At 36.6% G+C, this 14,569-nt stretch overlaps 1 protein-coding gene across 4 annotated transcripts in view; it reads right to left on the bottom strand.

The window, feature by feature from the left end:
- The window catches only part of SPATA17 (spermatogenesis associated 17), a 333,016-nt gene that overhangs the window by 271,637 nt on the left and 46,810 nt on the right, over window positions 1-14,569 (bottom strand). For all 4 annotated transcript variants that reach the window (XM_067020824.1, XM_067020823.1, XM_067020829.1 and 1 more), the window contains one exon: window positions 11,650-11,753. In XM_067020824.1, coding sequence (XP_066876925.1) covers window positions 11,650-11,753 — 104 coding nt within the window. The remainder of the gene's footprint in view (window positions 1-11,649; window positions 11,754-14,569) is intronic.

Genomic DNA, 14,569 nt, shown 5'->3' with positions numbered 1-14,569 from the left:
TGGGTTTGTCTCCAGCTAAGGCCCGAAACTTCATAGCCACTGCTTATAAACACTTCAGTTTGAGGTATAGAAGCAATTGGGTTTTTCAATACCACAAGTTTCCAAATTATAAAATTCTCATCAAATACAGACTGTACACAGAGAGCACTTGCCTTAGCAAAGTACTATTACCTTCCACCTCTGCTTGTAGGTTGGCTACTATTAGTCCAAGTTTCCCTATTTTTTTCATAGGAATTTGCTGAAAGAGGCACAGAGGGGGCACATACACCAATATTCTGAAATGTACCTACTATTTCAATTAATGTCAAAGACGCGATTGCTAATGATTTGTATCACATGGTAGAGTAGATGGGATCTGAAAAAATCTTCTACACTACATTCTAATGGTTTCTAATCTGACATCAAATGCCTCCAATAGTCAAATTCCCATTTTAAATGGTTATTTTTAAATACTTTACTTCATTGGCCCTGACCAAGTCACATGGTACCTCCACTGCAAGGAAAGTCTAATAAAGGGAGTGTTTAGTTTTCTAGGCCCAACAGCAAAGAAGGCGATTTATGAGAAATTCAGAATGGGTTTTAAGTGAGCCTCGATATGCTATATGTCACAGTTGAAATATAACTGATACAGCTTGCAATAATTCAAAAGCACAAAGAGGCAGTGCATTTTGATTTAAAAAAAGGAAGACTGAGTTCAAATCTCCAGATCCACCACTACTTAGGTGTGTGAACTTACCCAAGTTACTGAAACCCTGATTTTAGTTTTTCATGTTTAATATACAATAACGTATATCTCCAAAGGGGATCTGTGTGATAGATAACATATAAAACCTCACATGAACAACAGGTGCTTAGTAAACATGATTTACTGTGACTGCAATCTATTTACTGAGCTGGTCATTGTTTACAATGTGTAAATTTGTCCATATCAAATTTTAGCTTTTTAATTAATTATTAGTTTTCTGATTACTACATACTGATCTTTCTCTTATTGTTATTTACTAAAAACACATAGATATGATATACGAACAGCCAGAAATCTTTGATAAATCTGTATAAAGTATTTCTTTTGTTTATGTTTGTACCATGTAAGCAACTACTCAGTTATGATTTTTGTCCACGCTGTACCTGTGTCTAAAGAGGAAGCTATTATTATCAAGCATGTGTTGAACAGTGATGGAGTAGATATACTCCAGATTCTTAGTGTTTCCATTAGTATTTTCCCACTTAATATTAATTCTGACTTTAAAATAAAGTTGATGAAAGTTCTGGAGAACCTACATGTGACCAAAAAAGGGGGGCAAATACCAACACTACTTACTGATTTTTTCACTCTAGTAGCTCCAGCTTTGCTTTTGCAGGGCTGAGCATGCTACCAGTCTGAAAGGACATGCTGATTTCCTTCTTGTTTCTATTTCTTTGTTAATTAAAGCACAATCGGAAATGTGCTGCCTAGCAAGCTTTTTGTATTCAAAAGTCTTCAACTCCAAGGAAGTAGAAATCTAGTGCTGTGCTTCCCTGATGCAGAATGTTAAGCGATCTCAATGTTCTTCAGTTTTGTCATTAGCCTGATGCATTTGTTGACTCTGCACGATTTCCTGCCAGAGCAAGATTACCTAAAGACAATAAGGGTGGCCATACTGAGTCTCCCAGATAACCATTATAAGGATGAGAGACTATGCTCAAATCTTTTGAATTCAGTTTCCTAAAAACTAGATGCATATTTATAAAAATGACTCAAGGTTTTGTTTCTTTGGCTTTATCCTTGAAAACAAATGCAAATTAGCAGATTACAAAGACAGCATTTAACACAAATATTGAAATAAATATTTGGAAACAGCAGGCTGTTAGTTCTGGATTGTAACTATCGTCGCTGGGAATAAACACTGACAGTTTAACAGGAAATATTGAGAGAGGAACTGTAAATTTTAAGACCTAAGAGAATTTCTCATAGTTGAACAGGAAGTTGTTCACACAAAAATAATAGCAAAGGACAAAGGACAGAAAGTCAGAGTTTAATATGCTCAGTTAAGCACACGGGTATATGGATTCCAGAATAACCAAGGAGACCAAGCATGCAGCCCAGCTCATGCCAATATGGGAGAGCTGCCTAGGGCTCTTAGAAGGACTGGCGGTTGGTTTCATAAATGTGTTGCTTCATCAGCCCTATCCAGATCAGAAAGAGCTGAAAATGCAGTTAACAGACTTTGACTTCTCCAATCTGGCATTCTGGTAAGCATGTCGATGAATACAAGGCCTCTTAAATATAACATTAAAATTGTAATAATGGTCCTATTAATGAGAAATACATGAGTCCTCCTTCTCCAATACTAGTGATTTGTTGGGGTGTTGTCACTCTGAGATAACCTTTTCTAACTATGGGAATATAAAACCACCTCTATGCATCAGGAGTATATACAAGGGATTTCAAAAACATCTTTTAGTATTACAAATTTTTTTTTATAATAGTTAAATTTAGAGCACTTTTAACTTTAGATTTTGAAATACATAGTTACAATGTGTATATATAAAATATTTACATGTATTATCATATCTGTCTTGGTCATGGTAAATGATACTTTTAATACCATATACTTATGGAATATGTATAAGGAATGTAAGATTAGTCTTCTTTAAATTTTCCTAGCACCTTTATGGAATTCAAAGTGCTTTGAGTTTTGTGGCAAATAAATATAGAGATTTGTTTTCTTTTAAATATATTTCTTACCATATGAAGCAAATGAGCTCTGATTTAAAGAGAACTGGGAATCTCCTAGCTTGTCATCAAATGCAGAAATTCTTTCTACACAAAGGTCTACCTGACACTTGAGATGAATCCTTCTGTTGGAATATTTTGTAGCTCACAAGTCAACCTATCACTGAGTGGTACTGAATTATTGGAAATATATTTTGCATGTTGAATGCAAATCTACCCATTTGCCTTAATTTTTTCCCTTTTGATAAACGTAGTGCATGACAGTTCTTTAAAATTTGAAGACTGACATCATGCCTTCATTTAGGCTGCTGTTTTCCAGTCTCAGAATTCCAACTCTTTATGATTTCTAAGTCCCTTAAATTCCTGGTCGTCTTCTGTTGGATGCAGATTTTTTGAGTCAATATTCATCATAAATAGTGACATGCAGAATTTAACACTATGCGTCAAACATAGTCCAATTGAGAAACTTTTATTTCCTATGATCTTTCTACCATTTCATTCATTTTGAAATGAATTAAAATAGTATTAAAATAGTATAATATACTGGAAAGAGCACCATTTATGAGGTCATAAGATGTAGAATCCCATCTCAGTTCTGCCACAATTTAGCAATTGGACCTTGGGCTACACAACTACAATGGCCACACACTTTTGTGTGTTTCTTTAACACGTACGTGCAGAGAATGGCGGCATCCAGGTTTTGATCACTTAGGTGAGGGATCAAAGGTGTGTCCTCTGAAGGAACTGAGAGAAAAGGAATAGGACTCACAGGGGAAATTTGTTGGTGTGAAGCACAAGTCCCTTCTTTCACCATTCACCCAAATGCAGCTACAGCATCTTCTCCCTCAACAGAGTATCAGAAATTTCTTCTTTGGAGAAACGAAATAGCCTATAAGAAAGACTTCCACGTACTGGCATTTGGGCATCTACCCAGTGAAAGGGGTCAACTCCCTTGTCCAACCACTTTAAAAGCAACCAAAGCCTGCCAATCAACAAAACCTGCTTATGTACGTACACACCCAAACTGGCACTTCAGTTCCTCATGTGCACGTGTAAACAAACAGCTGAAGCTCGCCAGCTGCGTGAGGGAAGGCTCCAACTTAAAAGGGAAGGTGATAATAACCAATTGAAAAAAAAAAAAAGAACACAAAAAACCCACCCTGGAGGAAATCGGTATCACAGAGACTAAATAAAAGTTATCCTCTGAACTTGAATTATTATCAGTGCTGATTATTTTTCATTTGCCACACCTCCAATCCATTCTACACACCTGCACTGGGATCAAGCCGTACAAATGGTTTTACAGATGGGTTTAGCCTAACAGAACACTAGCATTCAGGAGGAAGAAGTTGGGGGTATGTCCTCCTCATTCCTCTCTCTTCTTTGATGCCACACACCTCTGGCAATAACTGAATGCCTCTACAAGTATAGGTCACGGCCAGGGGTCGGGGGCTCTCACTTCTCCTTGGTTCTCACTATAGCCATTAATGTTATTCCTTTGCCTTAACTCTTCCACCCTAGTAGTAGCAACATCGCACTGTTGCTGGTCTCTGGATGCCAAAACCTCTCTTGCTGAGCCCTTAACCCTGTGCACATCTCTGCAATTACCCTTTCATTTAACTCTCTTTATTTGAGGAATAAACCCTGAGGTGGATTCTGCTTCCTGCCAAGACCCTTTCTGCTCCAGTATTTTAGAGAAATATGACATATTTTATTAATAAGAACAGAAGGCTACAAAAAAGAAATGATCATAACAGTAGAAATATTTCATGAAAGTTAAAAATTATTGCTAAAATAAAAATTTCAGTAGAAGGGTAGGAAGGAAGTCTCTCACAGAAGTAGAATGGGAGGATAAAGTCCCAGGGCAAAGAAAGGGGCAGAAAAGTATAAGAGACTCCCCACATAACTTCTGGAGGTCCATCATCCAGCCAATAAAAGAAAAAAGAATAAAAGAAAATAGAAACAAGGAAATTATCAGAGAAATAATATAAGAAAATACTGGAGAACTAAAGTATCCACTGATGCTCAGAACAATGGAAGCAAATAAAAGTCACAGAAGTCATAAAATTGAGAAATTTCAAAAATGTCAGGGAAAAAATTCAAAACATCCTTTAATGACCTATAAATGCACTACTGGATCCTCCAACATGTTCACACCAAGGTCACACCTTCTCCAGGTCACTTCCAGCCAATGATTGAGAATGATGGGGTACTAAGGCAGGATCATTCTGGCAAGACAGCAAGACTCCTCCAAAGGGTAACTTTGGCTTGAGGACAAGCCATCAGCCTTTCTTGAAAACGTGCTGCAATCCCAGTCTTTCCCCAATTTTTCTTCCTTCTCTCTCTTCATAGGCGTCAGACTTGTGCTACAGACTGAAGGTTTTCCCCACCTCGTCCTGCTTCCTCCCCCCAAGAAACTTTTTGCACATCTAATTCCATCTTAGCATCTGTTTCTTGGTGAACTTGAACTAACACACATTGAAAAAGGAAAAAAAAATAGATCACTTTCAAAGAGAGGAGAAACAGAATAGTGAGTATTTAGCAATTTTGAATGTTAAAAATAAGGGAGCAACTCCTTCAAAATTCTAAGGAAAAATAATTTGCAACCTAGAATGTTCTATGCAGCCAAGCTACTAATCAAATTTCAGGATAGAATAAGACACATTTAAAACAAGCAAAGACTCCAAAAATTGCCTTCCATGATCATTATTATAGCAGTTGCTCCAGGAAAAACAAGGAAATAAAGCGTGAAAAGGTAACACAGATCCACAGAATAGTGACTCCAGTCCAGGAGAAAGGAAGTTAAGAAATGTCTTCTCAAGAAGAAATCTTTATTGTGTCTAGAGAAAATGTAGTCTGTTTGGAGCAGGACGAAGAGGAGGCCAAAGAGGGCATGCTCCAGAGGAAAGGGGGACTTAACTGGATTTCCTATTAAGATAGAATAACTGGAAAATAATTAATGGCATATATAATTTTCATATAAGACAAGAGGAAAAAATAGGAAGATAGAAATTTACCAAAAAAGGAATAAAGTAAGTATACTCATCCTACATTAATTACTTTTGTAAAGAACCCTACTTCCACAATCACAAAATTGTAAATACTGATATAGATTCATCTAAAAAGAGATACAAGTGGAAGTGAGCAGTATGAGAGTTAAATCCTCCTCTACCATATTACATACAACTAATTTAAAAGATCTGAGGTGTAAAATCAGGCAATATCAGATCAGCATATTGTTTAGAAACATTCAGTGAGTACAAGAAGAAATAGCGGGGCTTCCCTGGTGGCGCAGTGGTTGAGAATCCGCCTGCCAATGCAGAGGACACAGGTTCGAGCCCCGGTCCGGGAAGATCCCACATGCTGCAAAGCAACTAAGCCCGTGCATCACAACTACTGAGCCTGCTCTCTACAGCCCGTGAGCCACAACTACTGAGCTCACATGCCTCAACTACTGAAGCCCACATGCCTAGAGCTCATGCTCCGCAACAAGAGAATAAGTAACCGCAATGAGAAGCCCGCGCACCACAACGAAGAGTAGCGCTGCTCGCCGCAACTAGAGAAAGCGCACACACAGCAACGAAGGCCCAACGCAGCCAAAAATAAATAAATAAATACATTTATAAAAAAATAAAAGAAGAAGAAGAAATAGCTAAGAGAAGAAAGTGGTAACCATTAGGGACTGGGTAAAATAATGTGGTAAGGCGATTCTTTTATCTAACATAAAACATTTGTTAATAGATGATATATTTAACAATATGCATGTGTTATGTTGATATATATTCTTCTTTACCATAGAATGGTAAAAGAATTCTAAATTAAAAAAGAAAACACTAAGTTTGTGTTTTCATTGATTGTCTCTTTCCCAACTTTGTACTATGTTCTATTCTTTGCTTTTCCTTCGAGCTCTCTGAAAGACAGTTTTTAGACATGGTTTAATGTTACAAAATACTGACGACTTATATTGTACTTGGCAATTAATGCTTCTATAAACTAAAAACATATATATATATATAACCTAATTCATGAAATTTTATATCTGTTTGCTTACTTTGAATTAAAAATAGCCTCATATAAAACTGAATGCTAATTCTGTAATATCATAGGGAGGTATATATTTACAAATATTGGCTCCCTTTTTCTCTATCTTGTCCTTGATAATAATAGCTGCTATTTGAAGAATGTCAATTATATGCTCAACGTCTCCTATACTGCATGCCTCACAAAAATTCTGCAAAGTAAATATTGCTGCTCCAAAGTGTACAGATGAAGAACCCTATTTTCTATAAGTAACTAGTTCAAGGTTACAGAACTAGAGAGTGGCAGAACCATAATTTTAATCCACTTTAATCTGAGTCCAAAGTTAGTGTTCTTGACCACTCATTCTTGAATTTGTTAGCGTAAAGCTTTCCTGATGTAACCAAGAGAAATAAAAACATATGGCCACACAAAAACTTGTCCATGAGTGTTCATAGCACCATCATTCATAATAGTCAAAAAGCAGAAACAACTCAAATGTTCATCAACTGGTAAATGGATAAATAACATGTGGCTTATCCATAAAATGGAATATTAATTGGTAGGAAAAAGGAATACAGTACTAATATATGCTACAAAATGGATAAAGCTTGAAAACGTCGGGCTAGGGGAAAGAAATCGGTCTCAAAAGATCACATATTATAAGATTCAATTTATTTGCAACGTCCAGAATAGGCAGATCTACAGAGACAGAAAGTAGATTAGGGGTTGTCTAGGACTGGGCAGGAATGGGAAGAATGGTAGGGGTGGGGGAGTGACGGGAAAGGGTATAGGATTTCTTTTTATGATGATGAAAATGTTTTAAATTGATTGTGGCGATGGTTGTACAACTTTGTGAATCTATCGATGCTAACCTCCACAGAATTGTACATTTTAAATGGATAAACTGTATGGTATGTGAATTATATCTCAATAAAGCTGTTACAGAAAAAACAAAATAAACAAATATATCCTTTAAAAAAAACTTTGCTGATGTATGTAAAGATAGGTAAAGAATTATACCCATAAAAATCTTCCTAGCCAGACCAGGGCTACACGAAATTAACATGCTGAAAAACTAATTTGCTTTGATGAATGACAAATTTACACTCAAAACAGACCTACCGTTACGTACTATTAACAACCAACAACTACACTGAAGCATTAAACTTGGGGGAATATATTACTTTTAGCTTGAATTTCTGTCCAAAAAAAAGTCAGTTTTCTGCACTTCAAGCTAATAATGTTTTATTAAAGCTACTAATCTGTAACTCTGTAGCTAATTTTTAATTTCCTTATATAATTTTCTCATTCATAACCTGGGGCAATTTTTGCATATCAAGCTAGATATTACAAAGAAACTTGTCTACCAAATGCAAACTCAGCCTTAAATTAATCAATTCCATTTATCTTTGTGATAAGTCCACTCTTGGTTAAAGAATATATTCTTGTGTGTGTGTGTGTGTGTGTATATATATATATATATATATATATATATATATATATATATGTATATATATATAGTTTTTTACTATTAACTATAGAATAGACAAACTATTTCTATTAATGAAAGAGCAGATAAGCTAAAGTTAAGCCAGTGTTGTCTGGCCTTGAATTGTGCAACACAATTCAAGTGCAAAACGTATTCTGATATAAAATATATTTTACTAATTTATTTTCTGTAAATGATTTTATCCTGTCCAAAGACAGTGGAATGCACTAGATCTTTCATATGTTCTTTGAAATACAGAAACTATACATTTTAATGCTTGTTGGTAGAAGTAATTAGGATACATCATAATTGCTTTGACACGGTATTAAAGTTTGAAACATAATCTAGAAAAGACATCACAGAAAAATGTGATGCCTTTCTCTAATCTGCGTCTTTATGCCTGTCCTGCCCCTAGGTTATTCAGAACCATTTTTTTGTTGTTGGTTTTTGAGGACACGGGGAAGGGGGAAGGGTAAGCTGGGACGAAGTAAGAGAGTGGCATGGGCTTATAAATACTACCAAATGTAAAACAGATAGCTAGTGGGAAGCAGCCGCATAGCACAGGAAGATCAGTTCGGTGCTTTGTGACCACCTAGAGGGGTGGGATACGGACGGTGGGAGGGAGACGCAAGAGGGAGGAGATATGGGGATATATGTATATGTATAGCTGATTCACTTTGTTATAAAGCAATGATACTCCAATAAAGATGTTTAAAAAAATTGCCTTAAGTTAATGCAAAGTAACTTTTGTCCTAGGCAAATGCTGAAAATCTACATGCTTATTGAACACATACTATATGCAAGTCACTGTACATGGAAAGTATCCTCTAAGGTGGCCCCCAATGCTCCCCACTCCAGAAGACATCCCCTGTGTGATCCTGCCCCTTTGAGTGTGGGATGAACCTAGTCTCTTGCTTTAAATGAACAGGATACAGCAAAAGTGGTAAGATGTCACTTCTGATATTAGGACGTGGATATGGCTTCCATCTTGGATGTTTTCTCCTGTTCTCTGGTTCAGTTGCTCTGAGGGAAGCCAATTTCCACGTTATAAGCTGTCCTATGGAGAGGTCCGCGTGGCAAGAAACTGAGGTATGCCAGTGGCCAACGGCCGGAGGAATTGAGGCTGATGTGAGTGAGCTTAGAAGTGGATCTTCCCCGACTCGAGTCTCCATATGAGACGGCAGCTCTGGCTGAGAGTCAGAGGGCAACCTCATGAGAGACCTCGGCCCAGGCACAGAGCAAAGCCTTCCCAGATATTCCTGACAGATAAAATGATGAGATAATAAGTGTGTACTGTTTTAAGCTGCTTTGGGTGGAATTTGTTATGAAGGAAAAGGTAACTAGAGTCCTGATTCCAATGATTTTCAATGGAAAATAGGATAAAGAAACATGAAGAAACAATCCAAACAAATCTGTTGCATATTCTTCCATGAGAAAGAAGAAAACACTTTATTTCAGCAAAATTAATACCCTAATAGATATTTTTAAAATGTACCAGACTATTTAAATATAACTATTATGAAAAATGCAATTGAACACGCATGCCAAAACATAGGTGTAACCATGGCGCTGCTCTCCTTCAAAAGGAAGTCCACTCCTGGCTTTAATATGGTCTAAGATGCTCAGGTATGTTATGGTCCCCGCTGGATTTATCCCTAGCCAATCCTTCCATCATGTTCCATGCGCCATGTTCCTACCACCCCCAGAGCATAGCCCTAGCCCTTCCCAACACTCTCTTTTTACAACACCCCATTCCAAGACAAAAATAACAACAGTGACAACAGCAAAGGAACTACAAACAGTCTAGGAATAAATACAAGAACAAAGAGGGGGTAAACAATGAGGAAATTAATCACTGATGGAGAACATACACCTGAAAAAAGTATGACCTCTAAGAGAGGTAGAAGTGAAAAGAATAAGTCCGTAATATGATAAGGAATACCAGGCTAAACCAAATTGTCAGTACAGATGCACCCCACTCTCTAGTGGCTAGACATATTCCCAGTAAAATCAGGAACAAAACAAGGATAAATGGAAATATCTGTTGAACAGAAGAAACAGGCCTTTCTAAAACCACCTTCCACATGTTTGTCTCTCTGAGGACCTTCTCCTATTCAGGCATAGGACTTGGATGAAGCAAGTGAAGCCTCTTAAGTGTAAAACTGAAGGATACACTCTCAAGGCTGGGAAAGTGCAGGGTCCGCACCTGCACGCCCCCGACGGTGAGTGCCTCCTTACCTTCTGTGCCTTAAGAGTCTCCCTTGCCTCACCCTAGGCCCGGTCCTGCTCAAATTCTCCCCCTTGCGTCTTCCACTAGCTCTTTCCTCCTGACAAGCTCAAGTCTGACATTTACAGAGAGCCAGCCCATCAAGAGAACTTTGGAGTTCTTAGGAAGAAATTAAATAGCAGCCCCTGTGGCCCACGTGTCTCTGAGTTTTCCAACTTTCCTCATTGACTAAATCCTATTCCAGCTTCCCCAAATCTTCACTGCTATTTCCAAAGCAATCAACTTGACAAATTCCCCATACTCAATCTCCAAAGACCAGACTCTTTTATACACACAACATATGCGAGAAAGTTAAAAGTGGGGAAGTTAGTTTTTAGACATTTCTTATGATATATGTATAATTTCAGGGTCTCAGACAACACCTTTGTCTTAAAAACTTAATATCGATTGTTCTCTCTAGTTCAAAAAACGTGAAGAGTAAAATGAGGTAATGTATGTGAAAACTGAAAGTAAAACTATTATGTGAATGTCAACTATGATGCGTCACTATTTCCTTTTTATTGAAATCTCTTATAATCACACGTCGCTTATATGTTATTGGAATGGAGCAATATTACAAGAGGAGAAGACTAGCTATTTTTGAAGTAATATGAAAACTTAGTACATAGAGCTTTGGTAACGCTGCATGAATAGTGCTGCAATAACTTTAAATCTACAGAAGACATCGCCCTAAGGCCTAAATCCCGGTGTTATCTTTCTATGTGTTTACAGAAATAAAAACCGACAGTAAAGCAGTCCATTTTAATGTGTTCCATAATGTTTCCTTCTTTGAGAGGCAAGTTCTTGCCGATGAACATGTTCTGAGGAGTGTCATACTTAAGCCTTCATCTATGTAATCCTTTTACAGATAAATCCATCTCAAAATGAGGCAATTGTACTGAAACTAAGCTATTTGCATAGTGTCAAGGAAGGCCTACTACACACATGAATAATCTAATTTACAGTCAAGAGTACAAGATATTTAAAAATACAACAGCCTCAAATTGTTAAAGAGAATCAGATATCTCTCTTATCAATAAATTTCTGAGTAAAGTATCACTTAGTTTTTGAAAATATTCCTAAGTCTGATAATGATCAACATCTATGGAGTATCCTTTCTAAAATTGTGACCAGCAGGCTAGTGATTCTACTACTCACCTGACTGCATCATTGGTCTCAGAAACAGCTTTCAGGTACTTCTTCAAATAAAAATAATTAAAGCAGTATTTCCGAGTCTTATAGCCTCGCCATCGCCTCTGAATCTATTGAATTAAATAAAAAGATGAAATATGCCAGTGAACATTTTTAGTGAAAACATTAATAATTCTTCAAAATCAAGGTAATGATGGATGATGACTCCTATCGAATAAAGTCTTAGGCTTTTCTGCTAATATAACAGTTGCAAATATAGGTTGTACTCATAGATTTCTTATAAAATATTATAAAGACAAAAACATACTCTAGGTTACTATAATTTTTTATAACATTTATCATTGTTTTACAAATACTAAATGTGAAATTAACTACTGAAAGATCAAAAATTTGCTTTACCAATTCCTACCTCTTCCACTTCCTGACCAAACAGATTTTTTGTTTTTCATAACCAACAGGCACAGGATCTTAGTTCCCTGACCAGGGATTGAACCCGGGGCCATGGCAGAGAAACCACCGAGTCCTAACCACTGGACTGCTAAGGAACTCCCTTTAATGGGCTTTTAAAAATCAGTGCTATCAAAATCTTTAAACAAAATGTTGTCTTGTTCCTTCATCATGACCTTTTAATACTTCTTTAATAATAACAGTAGGTAACATTTATTGAGCTCTTTTTATGAGTGAGGCACTATTCTAAGGGTTTTGTTTGTATGTACGCATTTAATCATTAGAACATTTCTATGAGATATTTACAGATGAGAAAACTGCTGAAAAGAGAAGTTATTCAATTTTCCCGTAATTATTCAGCTATTAGTGATGGATTCAGGAATCAGATTAGGACTCAGGGGGCCCATTCTCTAAACGATTGCAATATAGAATTACAAACAAAGTGAACTGCAATGTTCAATGAACAAATATTTCTGTTGAAAGTATCTTTTTTTTTTTTGAGATGAGAGGAGTGTTGGTGTCTAAGAAAACATACTTAAAAGCCCCAGTAATCATAAGAAGAATCAATCTCTTTAAGCTCTATTTTTTAAAAAATTTTATTTATTTATTTATTTAGGGGTGTATTGGGTCTTCGTTTCTCTGCGAGGGCTTTCTCTAGTCACGGCGAGTGGGGGCTACTCTTCATCGCGGTGCACGGGGCCTCTCGCTGTCGCGGGCTCTCTTGTTGCGGAGCACAGGCTCCAGACGTGCAGGCTCAGTAGTTGCGGCTCACGGGCCTAGTTGCTCCGCAGCATGTGGGATCTTCCCAGACCAGGGCTCGAACCCGTGTCCCCTGCATTGGCAGGCAGACTCTCAACCACTGCGCCACCAGGGAAGCCCTAAGCTCTATTTTTGCTAATACAACCTCTATTAGAAAAACTCAAAACAAAAATTATAATGTATAGATCCTAATTTTGTGGAAAACCAACAAAACCTCAACTTCTTTAAAGGACTAGAAGAAGAAGAAATAGAAAAAATTGACAAAAAATGTTAACTTAGCCTTGCATAAAGACTTAACTTCATTCTCTAAAATTTTCCAGCAGTTTCCATATATTTATGAATTATTCACATACTATGAACGATTCTTTTTTTGGATATGAAGTCCTTCCAATGTTTTGTAAAGTTAGCTAGGCTAGGAACACACATCTTCAAAATTTATTTTTTCATAGGAAAAAGTTAATTAATAAGAGAATGAGCCTCAGTCCTTGGGTTTTATCCCAAAAGCCTACGATTTTTTAACTAAATATGCTGAGTTTAAAATTTTTATAACCTTCAATGCTGGATCTATAAGAATAAACAGGAAAAATATTTTACTTGAATTATGAGCCCTTATTTTTCTCTGTTGTAAAATACGGCCATTTAAAAGGTATTTTACAATCTGAAATATTAAATGTGAAGACTTTGAAGAAATGTTTCAGTCAACCTCCCAGTATAAGAATGACTAAAATAATTGAAGTTATGCAAAACCACTTATCTTACTGTTCTTATTATAAGAAAAATTAAATCAGAGAAATTAATTCTGCAAAGTAAAACTAAGTAGAATAACAAGCTGGTTTAACGATGCTATAGAATGTGCCTTTCTAAATATTTTTCGAATGATCTTAATTTAGAGCTTAATTATTTAAATAAAGAAAAATTAATTTTTCTAAAGTTCTATACTCAGTTTAGAAACTACCTCCTTCTAATTTGACCAAAACCGTATTATGGCTGGCAAAGAAAGAGGAGGAATTGATACAAAAACCATTTTCCTGATGAAAAAGAATAACCAATTGTAATATGTATATATATATAAATTATACATGTGAATAATGACTATTTTCCTGACTTATTTAATCATTACAGTATCATTCTGAGGTAGAGATTATTATTAGCCTTCTTTGATAAAAGAGGAAATTGACACTTAGAGAGCTCAAATAAATGCCTTGGGTCACAGAGCTGGTTGGATGGCTTCACATGAATTTCAGCTTACTTTTATTCCATATACAGTATTAATTGTACTAAAGACGGGAACAGTTGTAAACAAAACTACTGATAGAAAATCCATCATCGGCAATAGAAGTGACTCAGGAAGCATGGGAAAATATTAGGATATCAAATACTGTTAAGGGATGGACTACTTATTACGTGAAAACACCACTGAATTTTAAATAAAATACGATGAAATGTGTCAGAAAACATAAAAGCTGCATGCTGAAGTACTGAGAAGGAAAGACGGAGGATGGTGGTTTATGATTAGGTCACGGCAGAGTACTGGCGATGCCCACTTGGGGAAAAGAAGTTGAAAGGGCAAACTCTGAAACTGGCTGAAAAATCTGTGCCCGTAGGAAGGGAACTAACAGAGGCCAATGGCATGGGCTCCTTCCCACTCCACACTGAGCAACTAAAGAAACAGCACTAACCACGCCCTCAGAGTCCACCATTAAGCTCTCAAGACAGCCTT

Source organism: Kogia breviceps, chromosome 1 (genome assembly GCF_026419965.1).
Source record: "Kogia breviceps isolate mKogBre1 chromosome 1, mKogBre1 haplotype 1, whole genome shotgun sequence".
Taxonomy (NCBI): domain Eukaryota; kingdom Metazoa; phylum Chordata; class Mammalia; order Artiodactyla; family Physeteridae; genus Kogia; species Kogia breviceps.
This window is presented reverse-complemented; position numbering and strand designations above follow the sequence as displayed.